The sequence below is a fragment of the Paralichthys olivaceus genome, chromosome 9, assembly GCF_024713975.1.
Source record: "Paralichthys olivaceus isolate ysfri-2021 chromosome 9, ASM2471397v2, whole genome shotgun sequence".
Taxonomy (NCBI): domain Eukaryota; kingdom Metazoa; phylum Chordata; class Actinopteri; order Pleuronectiformes; family Paralichthyidae; genus Paralichthys; species Paralichthys olivaceus.
In genome coordinates this window covers 1,240,490-1,262,745 of record NC_091101.1, presented here as the reverse complement: position 1 = coordinate 1,262,745, position 22,256 = coordinate 1,240,490, and the positions used below count along the sequence as shown (strand labels likewise).

The 22,256-nt window shown below is 41.8% G+C and overlaps 1 protein-coding gene and 1 pseudogene across 1 annotated transcript in view; one reads left to right on the top strand and one right to left on the bottom strand.

Moving 5' to 3' along the window:
• The window catches only part of LOC109637328 (dual specificity calcium/calmodulin-dependent 3',5'-cyclic nucleotide phosphodiesterase 1C-like), a 105,114-nt gene that overhangs the window by 64,232 nt on the left and 18,626 nt on the right, over window positions 1–22,256 (top strand). The window contains exons 8-10 of the mRNA XM_069531810.1: window positions 3,366–3,447; window positions 4,528–4,648; window positions 14,530–14,690. Coding sequence (XP_069387911.1) covers window positions 3,366–3,447; window positions 4,528–4,648; window positions 14,530–14,690 — 364 coding nt within the window. The remainder of the gene's footprint in view (window positions 1–3,365; window positions 3,448–4,527; window positions 4,649–14,529; window positions 14,691–22,256) is intronic.
• LOC138411441 (uncharacterized) lies at window positions 11,154–13,338 on the bottom strand (annotated as a pseudogene).

Sequence of the window (22,256 nt, the reverse complement as noted above, 5' to 3'; positions counted from 1 at the left end):
GAGCATGGCCAGGGTAGATATCCTGCTGCTGATCAGAGGATGAGCTGCTGGTGCAGTGGTGCGGTGTCATCAGGGGAACAGCACACACTTGCTGAGGGAAGACAAAGAAGGGAAAAGGGGAAAAACACTGGGAGCCACAGAGAGGCTGTGACAAATATGATCCCTCCTTGTTCTTGTCAGCACTCGTGCTGCAGCATTTTGGACCAGCTGAACGCCTTTTACAGAATTACTGGGACATCCTGATAATAAAGAATTACATTAATCCAGTCTAGATGTAACAAATTAAATGACTAGTTTCTCAGCATCCTTCTGAGACAGGATGTTTCTAATTTTCATAATATTGCGCAGGTGGGAGAAAGCTGTTAGAGAGACTTGTTATATGTGTGGGTCAGATGACATGTCCTGGTAAAAAAAAAAATAAGGATCCTCACAGTGGAACTGGGGGCCAAGTTAATTCCATGCAAAGGTGTCTGGTCAGACAATGTTTCTCTGAGATGTTTAGGGCCAGTTACAATGACTTCAGTTTTGTCCGAATTTAGAAGTTAAAAGTTCTGGGTCATTCAGGCCGTAATGTTCTTGAGACATTCCTGATTAGATTTATCAGGCTCCATAGATATGTACAGCTGGGTGCTTTCTGGAAGTGTATGTTGTGCTTTCTGATGATGTTTCCTAAAGAGAGCATATATTTAAGGTCAAAGTATCGGTCCAAGGACAGAATGTTGTGGTTCTCCATGACGAACCTTTGTTTGCATGGAGGAGTCATTGTTAATATTATCAAATTGGAATTTATCTGATAAGTTTGACTTAAACCAAAGTAGTGATTTTCCTTTAAATCCCCATGGGTTGTTCCAGTCTCTGTAACATAAAGATCTATGGTGTAAAATGCTGCACTAAGATCCAGCACGAAAAGTATAGAGACAAGTCCATTATTTGATGCCATGAAAAGGTCATAAGTAACTTTTTGCAGTGCTGCATCTGTGCTTGTGATGGATTCTAAATCCTGATTGAAAGTCTTCCAACAAACATTAGTGACTAGTAAAGTCAGTTCAGAAAGATCTATTGAATAAGAGTGGTGGAAATATAAATCTGGTGCTACAGGTGGTTCTATGGCTTCTGTACTAGACAATGTATGTATGCTATTCATGGGGGGGGGGGGGTAACTTTTTTCCCTGATGGTTATAATCTTATTTGTAGAAGAAGCTGATGAAATCCTTGCTCCTCAGAGTTAGAGGAAAAGACAGATCTGTAGAGTCAGGCTATAGTGCTTAAGAGGAACCTGGGGTTGTTTTGATATTCTTTTATTAATAATGAAAAATAGGTGGCTCTGGCATTTCGGAGGGCTTTCTTGTAATTTATCAGGCTGTCTTTCCGGGCAAGGTGAAAGTCATCTTGGTTGGTGAAACGCCACTTCCTCTCCAGCTTGTTGTTCTTATTTTCCTCTATTAATAATGAATGATAGGAGGCAGGGACATGCACAGACATTTTGGGGGCAGGGGCTCAAGTGATAATTATTTATTAAAAAATGTTTAAAACAAAAAATTAAATATAGGAGCACATCTCTGACTTACTCACCAATTTTATTTAAATGCCAGCAAACCTCATCCACAAATAATAAATGTTCATACAGAGACAATGGTATTCTTTAGTATTCACTAGGTTTAGAGCAGGCAATAACGTAAACTATGCCACGATGTGAATGTTTTCTATGCTACTAGTTTCTTGTATATATTCAGGATAACTGACTGCACCAGGGAGAGGAACACAGTAGAAGTAAGAATTTTCAAAAGAATTGCACTTATAATTTGTTTATTTTTGCATATGACAATAAAGCCTTTGAATTCTTTCAGTGGTATAGAAATAAATAACACTTCAAGATCAACAACAATCTTCATACAAAACTGAAAAAGGTTGTTCTCTACATAAATAAGCAAACCAACCTACCCCCCAAACTAAGTAGGCCTAAATTTAGACTTGGTGGATTCTGTTCTCCTCTACTACTCATTTAGTTAATTTTACTGGAAAAACACTGCGAAAATACTGAATAAAAATGTAATCATTACAATAAAGGTCTTGATCAAACATTATTGTAAATAATGAATCATTTTTGACATGTGCTGCAGGCATGATTAAATCAATCAATCAAATTTTATCTGTATAGCCCATAATCACAAATCACAATTTGTCTCATAGGGCTCAAAGGGATAGTTGACCCAAAAATGAAAGTTCACTCATTATCCACTCACTACCATGCCGATGGAGGGGTGGGTGAAGTATTCGAGTCCACAAAACTGTTTAGGAGTCTTGGGTAAACAGTGTTGCAGGCAAATCCAATACAATTAAAGTAATAATAATAATAACAATGGCTTAATTTTATATAGCGGCTTTCACGGGACCTAAGGAAAAAATAATAATGGAAAACCAGATAGAATTTAGTAGTAGGGTGGAGCATTAACTGAGGCCAAAGGCCTTAGTGAAGAGGTGGTGCTTGAGAAGTTTGTTGAAGATTTCGAGAGATTCAGCGTTGCATAGGAGAGAGTTCCAGAGGGCGGGGGCTGCGACACTGAAGGCTCTGTCTCCAAAGGTTTGCAGTTTCATATTGGGGATGGAGAGTTTGAGGATCGTAGCCTTCTGAGTGGAGTGTTGGGTTGGAGGAGGTCTGTTAAATATGGTGGGGCTAGGACATGGAGGGATTTGTAAGCATGATTTTGATGTCGTGCAGGTAGTTGACTAGTGACTAGGGGGGAGGTGAGCGGAAGGATGAGTGCTTAAGTAGAGCTGGGTGTCGTCAGAGTAATAGATGGCCTTCAAGATTTTGAAGCATTTATTTATTTGTAATAAGAACTGAGAACTTTTTCCTCATATCTTACTTTTTGAGTCAGTTTATTATAGAGCCACTGTAGACTAAAGTACACATTACAGCCACCAGTAACCCTCAACATGCATATTGTTTATATTTAGCAGGAAGATGAGCCAAAATGTTTGCTGACTCTTACTGTGGTCACTGACAACACTACTGCTGCAGTCCACTTCCTGTGAAAAATCTATATATTTTACTCAAAAAATTATTACTGCTACTTGAATATTCTTAGTTAATAAACATTTTTATTAATTAACACAACCATTTCGAGTGCTGTCAACTTCATTAAATGTTTACAGTATGTCTAAATAATGCTGCTTGATATTTTAAGGAACATGTATTTCATTGGCAAAACTAACCTGATTTCCAGGCTGCTTGCTAGGTCAAGCTTTTGTAGACCTTTTTTAATCATGCCATTATGTTGTTGAGAGGAAATTATGCATTCCTTGTTTTTTACTGAATTGTAAGTGAACCTGTGCTGACTTTGTCATGTTGAATTTGTTTTCAGGGTGATAAAGAAGCAGAGTTGGGTCTACCTTTCTCTCCACTATGTGACCGCAGCTCCACCATGGTGGCACAGTCCCAGATTGGTAAAGTACAATAATACAACTTGATTCATATTAAGTCTCAAGGGGGCGGTTGTTTATATTTTTATAATTGTAAAAGTGGTCTAAACCTGGTTTTAGGGCTATTGCATGTGTGTATCAGACAAGCTTATCAGACACTAGCTGAGGTAGGAGATAACTATTGAGTTTAATGACTGCCTTAGCTGATAAGTAGTTTCTGGTGCTACTGAAATTTAATGTTTTATGTGTGTTTTGGAACCAAGGTTGGAGTTCATGTGTGCTACTAAGTATTTGTATTCTGATACAAATTGTACTTTTTCTCCTGAGATTAAAATGCCATGCCCTACATCTATAATTTTGCTTTAGGAGAAAATATGGATACAAACTTGATGAGTTATTGCACATCCTAAAGGCCTAAGAAATTCCAATTTATTTGGATCTGCACCACAAGCTCATACATATAATTTATAAACAAGTTGTGATTATTATACCTTAAGTATGGCATGATTAAATTGTGTGCCATTCAATAATTTGGCTATCAGAAAAATATTCAATATTTATATAAAAAATCAAGTGTGTGTGTGTGTGTGTGTCATCCAATGTCAATCTGGTAATTATGTAGGAATATCAGATCATGAAATCTGTAATAGGCAAAAATGCACTGAAGTTGCAGACAAAATTCTAATTGGCTGACTTTTATTAAGTTCAGGATACAGCCCCAAAAAGCTTTGTTGTAAGTCTTTGGATGCTCCATGTGTATACTGAATGTCACACATACAGATGAAGCATTCCGCAAGGGCTAAGGCTTGAACAGTGCTGACTTGAATGAAAAATGATCTTTCAAGCTTGCTTTAATCTCAACTGCTGCAGATTGTCAACCAACCAACACACAAATGGAAAGGGGTGAAAACATAACCTCCTTACATGCCTGAAATTAAAACATATATAGTAATTGTAAATGTGCTGCATGTTTGTTGGTTAGATAAGAATTACTGACAATGTTTGACTGACACTGTCTCAGTTCAGTTTTTGCTTTCATGTCAGATTTTGTGGTAAATCAGAATGTAGAAAATTTAAGTTTGGCATGCTTACTGTTTCCTGCAGGATTCATTGACTTCATTGTGGAGCCAACCTTCACTGTGTTGATGGAAATGATTGAGAAGATTGTGACACCAGTCATTGAGGAGGCATCTTGCTGTGGATTGGCCAGTTTCAGATGCTCAAGGTGACCAGACACAAGACTCATGTTTTGTGTTACATTGCTCACACTCATATTCATAGAAGTACTGATGTTATCCTGAAATCAGACACAACTGATATGTTTGATTCTATCATGATTCCTCTAGAGTAAAATGACATATCACAAGGAGTAGTTAGTAAGTGGAAGTCCTTAATGGTTATCTGATATTTTTACACATTTTGTATTTCAATCATCATACATGAGCCAGATTGTTAAAATGACAAAACGCATTTCAATTAGCAAACCTCTACAATCAGTCTACAAGAGTCAGTTGATTACATAATAAATGTGCAAGTAAATGCATTTAAAGGTACAGTGTGTAGAATTTTGTGATATCTAGTGTTGAAATTACATGTTGCAGCTGAACACCCCTCACCTCACCCTCTCCTTCCAAACATGAAAAAGAACCTGTGGTAGCCTGTAATTGTCATTAAAAACTCAAAAGGTGTTTAGTTTGTTCTGTCTGGACTAATGTAAAAAACATTGCGGCCTCCGTAGAGAGGGACCCCTCGATGTAATTATAAAGTATTTAAATATAAAGGGCCTTTACTGGGGTAAAGAAAACTATAATTCATACTATTTGGAAGAAACAAACTAGGGAAAACATCATGAGGATTATTCCACATTAAATTTCTGCCAATAGTTCCCTTTCACCTAAACCTTACACACTGGACCTTTAGGTAAAAGATTCAGCAAGTTTTTGCCTTTTATCAATATCAATATCCATCAAAAAGAGGAAAATAATCACTTTTAACTGTAATACTGCATCAAATCTCAAAACATCCAAAACTGCAGGTGTTAGATAGCAATGCTATCACAGCATTCTGCTCTATTAGTGTCACAGGGAAGTGATGGCATGTTTGCAGTTTCACAGAACGTGCTGCATTTTCTTGCCTAAACTTTACAAAATAAATCTTTGATCACAGTAAAACTATAAACAGAGTTCTTTGTTCTGAGCGTCTATTCAGGGCAAATATCTGGTATTCTGCCCTAAATTTGAGTGCATGTGCTAAGCTGCCACAAGATGGCAATTGAGCAGTGCATAATGGCCATGCATGAAGCAGGTAATGTGATGAGAAAAACAGAGATGCTTATGAATGCCAAGCTAAAAAGAGCAGAATATAGAATGTAGTCCTCCAGACTGACAATCATTATAATGTTTTCGAGGGCATTCATCCAAGCCCAAGAGTGTGCAAGACAGTAAATGTTCATGAATGTTCAGGAAATTTTCATGTCATTAGTTAGCAAGGGTGAAGGATTTGGAGTTCTCACTATGCTCACTGCTGTTTGCCTATGATGCCTCTCACAAGCCACCAAGCAGCTCGGACAAGACGCAGGCAATCAGATTTTCATCTGCAGTACATCCTGCTTAATAGTAGTACTTATCTGTTTTTTTTTTTCTTGCATTGTGGTTATTGTTATACATAACCAAAACAAAACATAAAAAATATACCTTAGCCTAATTCTTAACTTAAATCATTGTATCACTAATAATTTGTGAATTTGAATTTAACAAAGGGGTCTATTCAGTATGTTGAGCAATGTTAGCTCAATGCAAGCATCAGAAAAACTACTGTTGGTATGATGTGGACATACACAAGTCTTTGTTATTATTATTTCTTTATCATGTAATGTGTCATACCTGTCTCTGTTGTATGCCTAACCCATCGGAGAGAAATGCTCTAATAATGACCAGAAAAAAACTGAATCTTAAAAATTAATCTATCCTCTCTGGTCTGGCTCTCTTCCTTGCCGCCCCTTTCTCACTGTTTCTCCCTCATTCTGCTCTCCATCCAGTCTGTCCCTCCTCTTAGTCTGCCATTTCTTTTCTTCTCTCCTCTCTCTTCCTACTCTCCAAGTTGTCTCGCTATTTCCCTCTCCGCTCACTTTTCCCTCTCCTCCTCTCCCTCATGAAACTGGCTGAGCCTCTCCAGCTCATGCTTCCTCCTGGCTGGGTGGCTAACTTCCTGCTCTGGGGGAAATGAGGTTCAGAGGAGGTAAAGCACCTCAGAAAAAGGGTACTTTCTCTCCAATGACGATACCTCATAGAATATCTCTGCCCCATTGCCCCATCCATGGCATCAAACCACTTCCAGCTGGCAGCAGTAGCCTGTCCTCCCTCAGTGCTCACACCTGTGAAAGATGCCTTTAGTTCTGAGAAAACTGTCTATGATGTATTCATTTTCACATTTTTATTACTTGTCAAATATCATCATGTTAATGCTGCTCATTCTATATTTTTAAGTATATTCATTTTCAGTGGCGGCTCCTGACAAATTTCTCAGGGGGGGCAACTGTTGCAATGATGGCTGAGATGACCTGTTCAATGGGTAAAATAATAATAAATAAAAGTCAGCTAACTTTACAGTGTTACATTGCATTGTTTAATTGAGTTGTTCAACCACAATACAATAAATTTGGTTCCACAATAAAACACTTCCACACTATCATCAAAACTGTAATTAATCAAATTTTTCCAGAACATATTCAGTATATATTTAGGCTGGCAATATGCAATAAATACAACTATTTACAATTCAACATTTGGAGAGTACAACATAACACAACTCAACATTTGGAGAGTACAACATAACACAACTCAACATTTGGAGAGTACAACATAACACAACTCACCATTTAATAATACACTCACTTATCACTTGTATTGAAATTTTGCTCGTCTTTCTTTCAAGCAGGCAAAGTGATCAATCTCATTGAAATCAGGCATGTTCCTGACAAGTTCTCTCTCCATGGAAAGCATGGCCAGTGCATTCACACGTTCCTGTCCCATTGTATTTCTCAGGAACGTCTTGATTCTCTTCAAGGTGGAGAAACACCTCTCAGCTTCAGCTGTTGTCATCGGAGTTGTTATGAGGATGTTCAACAGCACCACAGTCTCAGAGAAGGTTTCCTGGAGGTTGTAGCTCTGTAGAACCTGGTACAGAGCCAGTGCACCGCAGCAGCCCCTGAAGTCGGGACTTTCGTAGATGAGAGAAAGTTCAGTCCTGAGCTTCTCCTTGTGCAGCATGGGGTATGCCCTCACGGTGGTATTCAGAGCCTCTTCAGGAAATGTTTTCAGATGCCGGTCAAACAGCTCTCCCTCTAGCAGCACGGCACTCACAAGGTGGCTGGTGAAGGAGAACTTGTCTTTGCCATGGCCAAGGATTGTGTCACAGATCTGTTAAAATTATAAAAATGTATAGTCAGACACACAACAAACAATTGTTAAAAAAATAATAAAAAATGCTCTACTAGTGTTGCCATGAATGTGGCCATGATCTACTGTCACAAAGTTCCAAAGTATGCATTTCGTTATTCATGCAGACTTATACTGTATCTATGTGAGTATAATGGATAAGTAATGGGTGAATTAAAAAAATTACTAGCATCCATTATTGAATCTAACTCTGTAAACAGAGGTTGTGATTTTATATCACTTGGTTCCAACACTTGACTATACGTACATCATTGGTCAGTAGTGAATGCAGATACCTCTTTTGACAGCCTCTGCTTCTCTTGGTCTCCTAAGGCTCTCCTTGACCTTGTGGTACCTGGTGCTTCTTGCAGCTGTTGAGAGGAGCTTTGGTCCCTGAAGGGAGACAGATCAAAAGTGTTAGAATATGAAAAACAGTAATACTAGTAAGTAATAAAAACTGTCTGTTTTGCATAACTTGGCTGAAATGGCTGAAAAAAAAATCACTATTTCTGGATGTGCTTAACTTGTACACACAAATGCAGATGACTAAATTGGTTGATTACTTATGAGTTCCTATACATTATTGCCATCACAACATGCAGACATTTAGTAATGAACATGTGCATAATTATTATATATAATTACTATATTGTAATATCTTACCTGATGGCCTGAACACTGCTGGTGAAGTTCTGCAGGGCACGTTTGATGAACACCATGTCAATGTCCCTCTTCTGCAGCTGTTGGTACATCACGTCAACATGAGGCATGATTCAATGAAACAGCTGCAGGAAAAAACGGAAATCTTCATCCTGCAGCATCCTCAGGAAGCCAGATGCCTCCCTCAACGTTGTGCTGTCAAATGACCTGTCTGACCTAATAGTCTCAAAACACTCTATGAGGTCGCCCAGGTTCTCATAGACAGTACTCAAGATCCTGCTGTTGAAGTTCCATCTTGTGGATGATGCTCTAGGCAGCCTTCATGCAACAGTCTGGTTGAGAAGGGCCGTGTGTTTGGGTGACCGGGTAAAAAAGCTGGAAATCCCACCCAAATCAGAGAAAAAAACTCTCACTGCTGGGACGTGCGAAGTGGCCTGCTGCATTATTAAATTCAGCTGGTGTGCACAACAATGCAAATAATGGGCATTTTTGTACTCTTCGCGTACCTTTTGCTGCACACCAGCCCTCTCTCCTCTCATCACACTGGCACCGTCGTAAGCTTGTGCAAAGAGTTTACACTTGTCATCAGTGAAAACGCTCTCCAAAATTGCATCGGCAATGGAGCCGGCCGTTGTTGACAAGATGGGGACAAATTCAAAGAACCGTTCTTGCACTGCATGTTTTCCGTCGATGTATCTCAGCACAATCACCAACTGAGTCTGTGTAGAGACGTCTGTGGTTTCAACTGCTTGGATTGCCACGAATCTAGCCGATTTAACCTCCTCCACGATACATTCTCTGATGACAGATGCCATGCAATCCAGCAGCTCATTCTGCACCGTCTTTGACGTGCCCTTGAAGACTGTGGCCGATCTTAGGTGCTCCTCAAACACCTCGTCCAGCGATGCCACCAAGTCGACCAGTCCACGAAAAATCCCAGGGTTGCTGGACCCCTCGCTTTCATCCTTGCCTCGCAAAGCTAACTCAAACATGCCACAGAATTTTACACAGTCAATAAGGCGGCCTAGGATATGCCGGTTCTTGCTCACCTCATCGTTGTGACGACGCACAGCTACCCTGTAGCTCTCATCCATCTGTGTTGCAATGTTTACTCTCCCAAAGGCCGAAAGTTTTAGGCACCATATGCATCTTCGATGCTTCATGTTTCTTCACCTTTTCCGAGAGATGGTGCATATCAGTGACACCTGTCATTGTCCAGGCGGTGTCCGTGTTGGCATCAGGGTGAATTAGCACACAGGGGTAGCAGAACAGAGCATTAGCCACTTCACACTCTGCTAGCCATGTTTTCCGCTCGTACCAGGTCCGGGAATATCCGCGACTGTATGTTTTTCCTGCTTTTGTTGACACCTGCTTGATATTTAAATTTGGTCTGGGTGGTCCTAATTCTTTAATAGCCAATTTATCAACATTAGTTCGACGACTGAACGGTAATTCCCTCAATGAAATGATCGAGTTGCAGTTGCTAGCCATGGCCGCAACGTTGATCTTGTGGCCTCCCGACTGCTCCCAAAGCGTACGTATCGTCCGAGCACGCATCAGTGCGTATGACGAAATCACTTTGGGGCAAGCCCTCCCGGAGCCCATAGAAATGAATTGGAGGTGAACGTGTAAGTCTATGAGAGCGCCTGGGGCGATTTTCAATCTGACTGACATCGCCCAAAGGGGGCAGGGCTTCTGGCAGCGATATTCAGGCTGCTGATTGGACAATAATATTAAGACTTAGACCGGCAAAATAAACTCTTTTTTTCGTATGACTTAGGGAGGGCAGTGCACTATTGCCCACTATGGGCCAGCCACCCCTGTTCATTTTATTGCTTCTTTAGCACTCTGGTTAGATGCTTGTGGGCGTGGCTCAGAGAGCACTTCCAGCTGTACCAGGAGGGTAATCAGCACAGATGATGGCTGTCACCTTAAAAAGAGCTGCCACTGGGAAGAATGAAGGACTGACAGACACATGTGAACTGAGCTGAGCTGAGAGTACAATAAAGTATTTCTGTTTGAACTGCTGTAGCTGCGTGGTTTAGACTTGCAGCATTTATTGTAGTGATTCCATTTTTTGCAGTTATGGCTCTGTTGCCCAAATGCTGGTAATTTTTCCTGCTAAGCTGCATGACTGCATCAATAGTAGTAATTTTGAACTGCTGTAGCTGCGTGGTTTAGACTTGCAGCATTTATTGTAGTGATTCCATTTTTTGCAGTTATGGCTCTGTTGCCCAAATGCTGTAATGGCTGTAATTTTTTCCAGGTTGGATGAGTAAGGCTAAGAACAAGACTTTCAAATGAATTATAATTTAGTTTAGGTTTAGGATTTATTAATAGACTTGAGTCAAATATGGCTCCAACTCCACTACCTTGACCGATGCTTCGGGGAATATGAGTATTACAATGACTGGGAGGAGTCGATTCATTTAAGCTAACATATTCATCCTCCTGCAGCCAGGTCTCAGTAAGACAAAATAATATGATATAATATCATAATCAGATATTAATTAATTGACTAAAACAGGACCTGATATTCAAGAGTCCACATTTAATTATCTTATTTTTGGTTTTATGATGAACTCCTCTCCTCCTTGTTTTATCTTTAAATAATGTAGGTAAGTGGACGGGGGACAGACACAGTCTCTATACTAAAGGATTGGGTGGGCAGCTGCTCTAATGGAGGCGCAGAGAAGCGTGTAAGACTGCAGCTCTGCTTCCTGGTCTCAACTCTGGGTTGACAAGGTTTTGGTCGACTAATAAACTTGGCCATATTTCTAGAGCTGCTCCATCCAAAGTGGGATGGATGCCATCTCTCCTAATCAGACCTGGTTTTCCCCAGAAAGGTGTCCAGTTATCTATGGAGCCCACATCGTTTGCTGGACACCACCTCGACAGCCAGCGGTGAAATGACGACATGCGGCTATACATGTCATCAGTGGTCACATTGGGCAGGGGTTCAGAGAAAACTACGGAGTCCGACATCGTTTTTCATATGCACATACCAATGAAACATTAATTTTAGTGACTTCCAATTGGCGTAACCGGGTGTAATTACCGCCAATGTGAATAACAATCTTACTATATCTACGTTTATCCTTAGCCAGCAGTTTCAAATTAGACTCGATGTCGCCTGCTCTGGCCCCCGGGATGCATTTAACTATGGCCCCTGGTGGCGCTAACTTCACGTTTCGTAAAATGGTGCTGCCTATGACCAGAGTTGGCCTCTCAGCGGGTGTGTCGCTGAGCGGGGAAAATCTGTTAGAAACATGGAGTGGTTGGTGGTGTACCGTGGTCTTCAGTTTGGGGCTATGCCTCTTTCGAACAGTCACCCAGCCTCCCGGCTGCTTGGGGGCTGCCGGGGGATGGCTAGCTGGTACCGCACCGGCTACAGGGGACTTGCTAACTATAGCAGCTACTTACTGTTCAGTGGTGCGGTACCGTGCCTCTAAATCACTGAGCCTCGCCTCCAAAGCAACAAATAGACTAAATTTATCGCTAAAGGAGGACGAGGAGTAGCTAAACATGTGGCACACCAGGCATGAGAGAGCAGGAGAGGAGAGAGCAGGAGAGCTATAGCTAGGCTAGCTAGTGTAACTAACAGAAACTTGTAAAACTATCAGATTTAAAGTGTTGCTAAAGTTAAGAGACCTGTTCGTGCGCAAACAGAACAAGTCTAAGGATAGTCTAGAGATATGCAGATAATTGCTGATGTGAGAAATATACAAAAATCTGTTTAGGTGAGCAGCAGAGAGCACCGTGGCAGTAACACCGATAAAGTGACAGAATACGCTTACCATAAAGCAGAGCATGCAGATACCCAGAGCTGTTTTTAAATCTGTGATTTGATTTACCTGAAGTGTCTGCCAGAGATCAGCAGGTCAAACCGATGATGTCAATCGTAGAAAGGGTCCTTTAGGATGTTAGCTGCTCTGTTGCAGCAGCGAGACTTGAATAAGTCCTCCAGAGAGGGCAGTGGGCAGCCAATGATCCTCGGGGCAGTGTTGATGATCCTCTGAAGAGCTCTCCTGTTCACTCATTATCTATTCACCCCTATACCAATGGAATAAAAAGGTATGTGTCTAGTTTCAAATCGTCTGTCTGCACGTACAGAAGACAGTTCCTCTTATGCGAGCACAACTGTTTTTCTATATGAGTATTTGTTGAACACAGCACACGAGCATTGATCAGACATAGGAAAGAGTTCAAGCAAAGTTCGTATGTGAATTTTCTCTAAGCGTAGTGGTGAGTAGACAATGAGTGAATTTTCATTTCTTGGTTAACTATCCCTTAAGTCTTTTAGCTTTAATCCTCAGATCACTAATGAATGTCTCGATACTCTCACCTTGCTCTGTGTCACTTTCTGTGTCCCCTTGGTGTTCTACCATGTGCTCTTCACCCTGCGCGCTTCACCCTGTGTCCCTCTCAGTGTTCCTCCGTTTCCTGTTTTATTTTGTAGTCTCTACTTCTTGTGTGTTTTCCCCCCTGGACTTCCTGCCCTCGTCAGGCTCACCTGTTTGTCCTGTGCCACCTGTCTCGAGTTTCTCATTAGTTCAGTGTGTATTTAAGTCTTTGTGCTTCCCTATGTCTTTGTCAGTTCGTCGTTGTTAGATGCCTTTCCGATGTCCAGAAAGTGTTTTGTTTCACCACTTGCTGTGTTCCCAGTAAGTTTCCAGTGTTTCCAGTCTTTTCTAGTGTGGCTCCCCTGTTTTTGCCTGAGAGCATTTTTGAGTTCTTTGTGATTTTGTCAATGATTGATTTCATTGTTTATACCCTGCCTAATTTATATGGGTGGTCTGTTGGATGTCTCAACAGTGTCAACTGCAGCATTTTGGATGGACTGCAGGCTTTTTACAGATTGGGACAATAATTACAGCACATTACAGCAAATGCATTGTCTATTTCTTCAGTATCCCTTTGAGCACTTCATTGGAGTGCTGTAAACAGTACTCTTTGCCAGCAGTTTCTGTTGCTCACTTGCTCTTGTTCTCTGCCTCTCTCACACAAACACACTAACCATCAGCAGCACCAGGAGAAATCCCACTATTTCAGTGGCCAATAGAAACAACAAGTTTTTACCAACCTAGGCAGGCTGGCGGTATTGCGTATTAACTGTAGATAAAGCTTTCATTGTGCGGGTTTGAAAGTGTGGTGGCAATTTCTGTGAAACAAGCACAAAGTCAAACACATCTTTCTGAAAGTTTAATTCAGCATCTGCAGATGGACTCATCAGTACACATAACCTGAATGACATGCACAAATGAGCAAAGAAGATAGGAGAATCAGTGTTCTTATAGCTCTCAGCCCCCTCCCACTAAGCATGCAAAGGTTTTTATTACCCTCTTGTGGTTTCACTCAGTGGAGGAGACATCCTTTCCTTTTGTTTACATGTTCTGTGGATGACCCCCCTGTGAGACGGCAGGTGTTAGATCCCAATCAGAGATACCAAGAGATACCATAAAGATATGGTTTCTCGAGGCCATAAAACTCAAGTCTCTTAAGCCACCATCGTAAACCTTAAGGTTACCCTTTTTAGATGAACAATTTGGTCAACTCTTTGGTCAGTCATCCACATACATGTCTGCTCATGCAATTAAACATAACCAAATGTAAAATTTCCATTACAAAAGCATACAGTTTAACACACAGTACATGGGCTCTTAGAGCTACTTCCCTCTTGCAGGAAGCTGCGGACCATCAGGACCAAAACCTTATGCCACAAAAACATTTTTTTCCCCAGACTGCTGCTGGCCTCATCAAGGACCCAGGCAGGCAATTGTCGTCCTTTCTTATACTTTTTTACATTTGGTCAAATATGGATTCAATTTAATAAAAATGTATTTGAGACTATGGTGTGGTGTTCATATTATTTTATAATAATGCTGAATAAATCCATTAAGTGTAACATGAAAGGTGTCACTTTTTATTACAACAGACATATATTGATGACTTGTGTGTGTGTGTGTGTGTGTGTGTGTGTGTGTGTGTGTGCCCATGGATGTCTCAACAGTGTCAACAATGTTTGCGGCTGTGATGGAAAACATTCCATTATGAGTACAGGCTCAGAGGCTTGTTGCTCTCTGACAACTGAGGACTTCAAGAGCTACAAGGTCAGGTGGAACGAAGAGATTAATCACAACAGGGAGTTATGGAAGGTCAAGGCAGCCAAAGGTAGCCACACACATCTCTATCTCTTATGCAAATCTAGTCTTTTCAAGGTATTTTCCCCTTTATTAAAATCTTAAAACAAAAAGTTTTCCTCTATTTGAGTGTTGACATGATGTTCATCAGTTTTCTATAATCCACTATTCATACTCCTATTCATGTACTTTTCCCTGGAGAAATTAAATTTGATACACTTTGTAGCATGCCAAGACACAGAAAATCCAATTGCCACTCTTTACCACACCCAACAGTGAGTTGGCCATTTTGGATTGAACGTGCAAATTTGGCAAGATTTTTGGCATTTTCACACATGCTACAAAATCCTACTACTTCTACAGATTTCATCTGATTGACTTAAAATGTGGTATATGTCATGACAGGGACTTCAATTAAAAAGTATTTTTTGGTGAGTTTTTGTCAGGGCGAATTTCAAAGGTCAAAAATTCACATGTATGAAAAAAGTCCCGCCCTGAACAGATCCATATAACAATATTCAATAAGAGTCATTGCGCCCCCTAGCTGTTACAGGAAATGTCATGTTTTACATGTTTTGGTGTCCTGTGGCTAGCCAGTTTACCTGATGCATGTCGAATTTGGTCAGGAGAGCCTTGAGGAATGGGTGATGCCATATTTTATCATTCAGTTTTTTCATGAGGGGCGTGTCCATAGCGTGGCAGTGAATTTCAATGTCTCACCATGAAGATTAAACTGTAACTTCCCTGTTTTTGCTCCAATCACTGTCAAACTTCATATGTGTGGAAGGGGTCCCACCCTGAACACATCTTTATGCCAACATAGTATAATAGTCACAGCGCCCCCACTCATAATCTACTCACCCCTATGCCGGTGGAGGGGTGGGTGAAGTGTTTGAATAACAAGATGTGACATCCTCTGCCCTTAACCCTCAACAAGAGTAAGGAAGAACTACCAAAAAAATAATCTTTTAACACAGGAAAAAGAATGTAGAAACCTCAGAGAGAGCCACATGTGAGGATCAATAAATCAAATTGTATTTGTATAAACCATTGTGGCGGCGGGGTGTGGTTAGGGTGCCAACTGCTGGATGACAGGGAGGAGTGGCTCAGCCGGTGATAAGACAGCTGTGCAGAATCAGGTAAGACATGGGCTAGTGTTTCTGCATCTTTTTGAGACAGAACATGTCGATGTAAATATAAAGTATTTAAATACAAAGGGCTCCTTCTAGAGTATAGAAAACAACAATTAATACAATTTTGATGAAACACACTAGTGAAAACATCACCAGGGTTATTTTATATTCACTTTGTGCCAATAGATTATTTTTCTCATAAATCTTACACACTGAACCTTTAAGTGAGAATCAAAGGACAAATCAGGATCATAGATGACTCCCAAATTCCTGACTGCTTCATTGGAAGCAAGGGCAATGTCATCTAGCGCAGTTATATCATTAAATAATGTATCCCTTAGGTGTTTAGGGCCAAGTATTAGAACCTCTGTTTTATCTGAGTTTACTAAGAGAAAATTCTGGGTTATCCAGGTCCTATGTCCATGCTTGAAGTTTTGATAATTGATTACACTGTTCTGGTTTTATTGATAAGTATAACTGGGTCTCATCCAAATAGCAGTGGAAATTTACCAAGTGTGTCCTGATAATGTTTCCTAGTGGATGCATATATAATGAGAATAAAATTGGGCCGAGCACAGAACCCTGTGGAACACTGTGGTTAATGTTGGTGCGCATAGATGGCTCATCATTATTTGCACAAATTGGAATCGATCTGAAAAATAGGATTTAAACCAGTCTAGGGCGGTTCCTGTATTGCCAATTAACAGTTCTAATCTCTGTAATAAAATGTAATGATCAATAGTGCACTAAAGTCGTACAGGACAAGGACAGACACAAACCCTTGATCTGAGGCTATTAGAAGGTCATTAGTGACTTTTGCAAAGTCTGTCTCTGTACTGTGATGAGCTGTAAACCCTGAATGAAAGTCTTTATATACATTACATTCCTGGAGAAACTCATACGGCTGATTGGCTACAACCTTCTCATGGATTTTAGACAGGAAAGGGTAGTAGGCTACAACCTCCGGGTCCAGGGTGGGTTTTTTGAGAAGGGGTTTGATTACAGCTAGCTAAAAAGACTGTGGTAAATATCCTGATGATAATAAGATTGATTTTTTTCAGTAAAGTCATATTAATTAGGGGCAGAATTTCTAGTAATTTTGTTGGAATGGGATCTAAAATACAAGTTGTGGGTTTAGAAGATGAGATTGTTGTGGTCAGCTGATCAAGGGTGATCAGAGAGAAGCTGTCTCAGTAATTGGTAGGATTCTCAGCTGTTTCTTAGATCTCTATGCTTGATGGTGTATCAGTGTCAGCTGAGATTAAAAGATTGTTATTGTCAAATATACAGAGAACACATGTTTCCCTATGAATTGAAATTCTTGTGCTGTCCTTTCTGGAATACTGACCAAATTTCCATAAGAATACAATTTTTCCATAAAATACAATAAGGATATGAACATGTTAAAAATAAGGCAGAAACAAGGTGAATGAGGTGAATAAGGTGAGGATTGTGCAAAACTGTGCAGTGCAAATTGAACAGTAACAGTGAAAAATTAAATAAAATGTACAATATAAATTTACATAAAACAGTACAAATGGAATACTTTATGTTAAAGTGCAGACCAGTGTTGCAGTTGTGAGGTAGGTTAGAGTCCTGTCAGCTGTTGAGGAGTCTAATGGCAGTGGGGAAGAAAAAGTTTTTTAGTCTGGTGGTCCTACATTTAACACTTCTATACCTCCTGCCTGAGGGTAGAAGTGTCAACAGTCCATATTGGGGGTGGGTGGGGTCTTTGAGAATGGAGGCAGCTCTCCTGTGAACCCTGCGGTGGTAAATGCTCTGCAGAGAGGGCAGTGAGGTCTTGATGATTTTTTCTGCGGTCCTCACCACTCTCTGCAGGCGTTTGCAGTCCATCGTAGACGTGCTGCCGTACCACACGGTGATGCAGCTGGTCAATATGTTCTCGATGATGCAGCTGTAGAAGTTGCTGAGGATCTTAGGAGTCATCCCAAACTTCCTCAGCCTCCTCAGGAAGTACAGCCCCTGTTGAGCCTTCTTGACCAGCTGTGTTGTATTTAATGTCCAGGTGAGGTCCTCACTGAAGTGGACCCCAAGGTATTTGAAGCTTCTCACCCTCTCTACTGCAAGCTCCCGGATGAAAAGGGGTTGATGAGGTCTCCTCTTGCTCATGTCCACTATCAGCTCCTTCGTCTTGTCAGTGTTGAGGGTGAGGTTGTTATCCTCGCACCATGACACCAAACTGGCCACCTCCCTCCTGTAGGCCGCTTCGTTTCCCCCAGTGATGCGTCCTATCACTGCGGTGTTATCCGCAAACTTCAGAACGATGTTGTCTTTGTGGGAGGCGACACAGTCGTGGGTAAACAGGGTGTAAAGGATGGAGCTGAGGACACAACCCTGTGGGGTGCGGATGTTGGTGATAATGCTGGCTGAAGTCCTGTTTCCAATCCTGACAGACTGAGGCCTGCCAGTCAGAAAGTCAAACAGCCATACTGCTGGGGATCCAGGGTGTTTGGTATGCTGCTCTGGATGTGGGCCAGCACTGCTCTCTCAATGCACTTTGTGATGATTGGAGTGAGTGCTACTGGCCTGTAGTCATTCAGGCAGGTGGGTGGGCTCTTTTTGGGGAAGGGAATGATGGTTGTGGTCTTGAAGCAGATGGGGACGGTGCTCAGGCTGAGGGAAAGGTTGAAGATGGAGGTGTGAAAATCAGTCAGCTCATTTGCACATGCTCTCGGGGCATGCCCAGGGATGTTGTCTGGCCCTGCTGCCTTGTGGGGGTTGATCTTCCTGAGAGCTCTGTGTACCTGGCCTGATGAGACTGTTGGTGGAGGGGAGGGGGGTTGGGTGATCCGGGTGTGTGTGTGCGCCTCTCTGTGCTGGAGCTGGAGGCCTTGAAGCGGGTGTAGAAGGAGTTGAGGTCATCTGGTAGGCTGTCTGTGGAGCTGATGGTGCTGGTGTTGGTCCTGTAGTCTGTGATGTGCTCTAGGCCTTGCCACATCCACCCGGAGTCAGCAGTGGAGTAGAAGCCATCCAGCTTCTCTCTGTACTGTCTCTTTGCCGCTGTGATGGCTTTTCTCAGCATCTGCATACCTGACTGTGAATCCGGGCTTCTGGTTGGGGAACTTCCTGACTTGTATGGTGGGCCCAATGTTGTCTACACAAGTGCTTATTGTTGAGACCTGGTATCTGTGAACCATAGTTGGGCCTACATGTGTAGTCAAAAGCCTGACCACGTCTCCTTTGTTCTGGAGACAAAGGACAGCTTCCAGAACTCAGTCTCCCAGGGTGCTTCATCTTCCAACATAGGTGGTAAAACTGCTCCTGGAGACAACTCTCAACCACTATTGGTCACTGTGTGCCCCATGACCCATGAGGTCACAAGGCCAATATAAGCCAAGTTTCCCCTCTGCTAGTCCTCTTACCTCTTCTCTCTTCGGCCTCTTCCCCTGCTGACCTCTCCTGGAGGAGTAGGGTCTGGCCCTGCTCTCCCAGCCAGGGAGACTTCCTCCCTCCACAAGCTCCTCAACTTCCAGCAGGCCTGCCTGGAGCAGACTGCTAAAACCTTCCAAAGGCAGCGATGCGAGAGCCTGCCTAAGAACTTCAGCACAACTGGCCACGACACAAGGTCTGACCAGCAGATGCACAACAGGATCCACAAATCAACAAGACCACTTCACTGGACTTCGAACAGCACATCCAAAAAGGACCTTTCCCTCTTTTTCATGGACGGGTAACACAACTGGGCTTTATAATTACGCTAGGCTAAGCAAAGGACTGTTTAATCCTATTTCTATTCCATGTGATGTTTATAAGTTTGACTTGTGTTGTTGTGATATTTGGTAATATGTTATTTGAAAGTTAATGTTAGTTCTGTTATGCTGATCACTTCTTTGCATGCATCTAACTACTTTCTTTAACCTGGCACCAACACCTCACACACTCATCTCCACAAACTTAACACCTATATGTGATTTCAGCCACATGGTCTCACCACTCCAGGGGGGCTTTTGTCTTCATAGTGGCCAGCCGCCATTTGATGTAAACAGCGGCCAGAAACAAAGCAGTGAATTCCCTCGGTAGATAGTGGGGACGGCATTTCAGCAGTAAAAACTCCACGTCTGGTGAACAGTGTCTATGAACAGTCTTTATATCTCCACACCACAAGTTGTTAACGAGCACACACACAACACCTTTGGTCTTACCTGAGGCTGCCTTCCGGTCTCCTCGGTGTATGGAGTGAGTCTGTAGCTGGATGGCGCACTCTGGAACTTTGTGGGAAAGCCACGTTTCGGTGAAAATCGCTCTCTTATTTCCCGCTGTGATGTTATCCGTGCTCTAAGTTCGTCCAGTTTGTTTTCCAGAGACCTCACGTTGGCTAGAAGGAGGCTGGGTAGCGGTGGTCAGCTAGCACAAGCTTTTAGTCTAGCATGGAGTCCCCCCCTCTTGCCTCACTTTCGTCGCTGTCTGCGGAGCACTCTATTGGGGTCAGCATACTCACTCGAGCTCGGTGAGTATGCTCTTCCTGGGGGTCTTGGTGGTTGTTGCGGGAGCGAACAATGACTTGAAGCTCCGATGCTATAAATCCACTAAATTCAAAAATGCTTTTTGAATTAGCAATGCCCAAAAGTGCCTGTCTATTATACGTTAGCAGTGCATTACAGTTTTGCACTGCAGAAAGAGTAAAAAATACACACAAAAGTGAAAAAAAAGGGCAGGAGATTGTAAATTGTATTCTAATAGTTAGAATTTTATCATTAAAGAAGTTCATAAAGACGTTGCTGTTCAGGGAAAGAGGAATACTGAGTTTGTGGAGGTGTGACTCTGTCAGGATGGTTAGAGTGCTGAAGAGAAACCTGGGGTTGTTTTTATTTTCCTCTATTAATGTGGAGTAGTAAGCAGCTCTTGCTTTGTGGCAGGCCTTCATATATGCTCTAACACTATGTTTCCAGGCTAGATGATTTTCAACACAGTTGTTGAAGCACCACTGCCTTTCATGTTATCAAGTTATGTGTGTTGGAATTATACCAGGGAGCTAATTTACTTTGTTTTACATGCTTCTTTTTTAGAGGCGCTTTGGAGTCTAATGTTAATCATAACATTACCGGATAATACGGGGTTAAATGTAATTGGAATTATTTCCTTGAATTTAGCTACAGTACTATCAGGTAAACATCTAGAAAAGGAGTTTTTCATTAATGGACATCTAGAAAAGACATTTTCATTAATGGTATGTAGTCTGATAATGAGAAATCAAAAATTATTAAATTATGGTCTCATAAAATCAGATTATGTGGAAGTACTATTAGATGTAAAATTTTGACAACATATGATATTACAAGGTCAAGTGTATGGTTACAACAATGAGTAGTTGGTGTTCACACTGACTGAAACCAATTGAGTCTAATATTGAAATGAATGCAACACATTATTATTGTCTCCATGAATATTAAAGTCAGAGACAATACTAACCAGGAGCACGGTAAACTACCGCAAATACGATTAGCTTTTACTGGGGATGACGTCACCGAGGCGCACAGCCGCAGCACAGCTGACGATCAGCTTTGTTTGTTCACAGAGAGTTTGCTGCTGCTAGTTTTGCGCAACGTGGCAGAATACTTATCAGGTGCATTACAGTACAGTTTTTTTTAAAGCAGCTGTGTCCTGGTGCTCCGGCGTATTCAGCTAGTTAAAGGCTAGCTAACTTCAGCGGGCTAACAAGCAGCCTCGAAGCTAGCATTAGCTTAGCGACTGTGCGCCTTGGTGACGTCACCCCAGTGAAAGCCCGGGATGTAAACAAAGCAACTTTGACTCACAGGGGACTAGTGCTGGCGATTCATAGTAAATAAAGAGTTTCGTGGCAGATAATGCTTTATTTAGAGGCTGTATTGTGGATGCCGCAATCACTTGCATTGTATGGATATACGCCGATCGCGCGTGGATCTAAAAGCGTCCGAAAGACTCCAAGTTACTCCAAACCTTTATGGGTGAGTAGATCTACATCCCATATGCTCGAAATAAGGTCCAATTTGAAAAAAAACGAACTTCTCCTTTAAAACAGGAACTTCTTCCAACTTGCCTATATATTGTCCAATATGCACCCGACTTCAGATCCAGGTGATTTTTGGTATTAAGACCCTAAAGAGTGTAATGCAGACATCCTGTGAAGATAAATGTGCGTTTTTGGTGAACGCTGAATGTTGATGTGCATTTTTTACTGTTATGCATGAGAATTTATGAAACTTGGCCAACACATCAGCAATCACAAACATTTACTTTGGGTTATGGCTCAATACAACGTACAGCGTGAAAAGTACGATTACGCCGAACTATCACCGTTTACACAACATACTGGGGAACATTACCAGGACCCCGGGGTCTCTGTGGATGGTTCTCCCCTGCAGCAGGCCCAAGATGAAACGTAAAAAAAGGAAACAACAAGCGGGGCTGCAGGGGCCGCCTGCTAGCGCAGCTAAAGAAACAACCACACAAATCGCAGCTTCCTA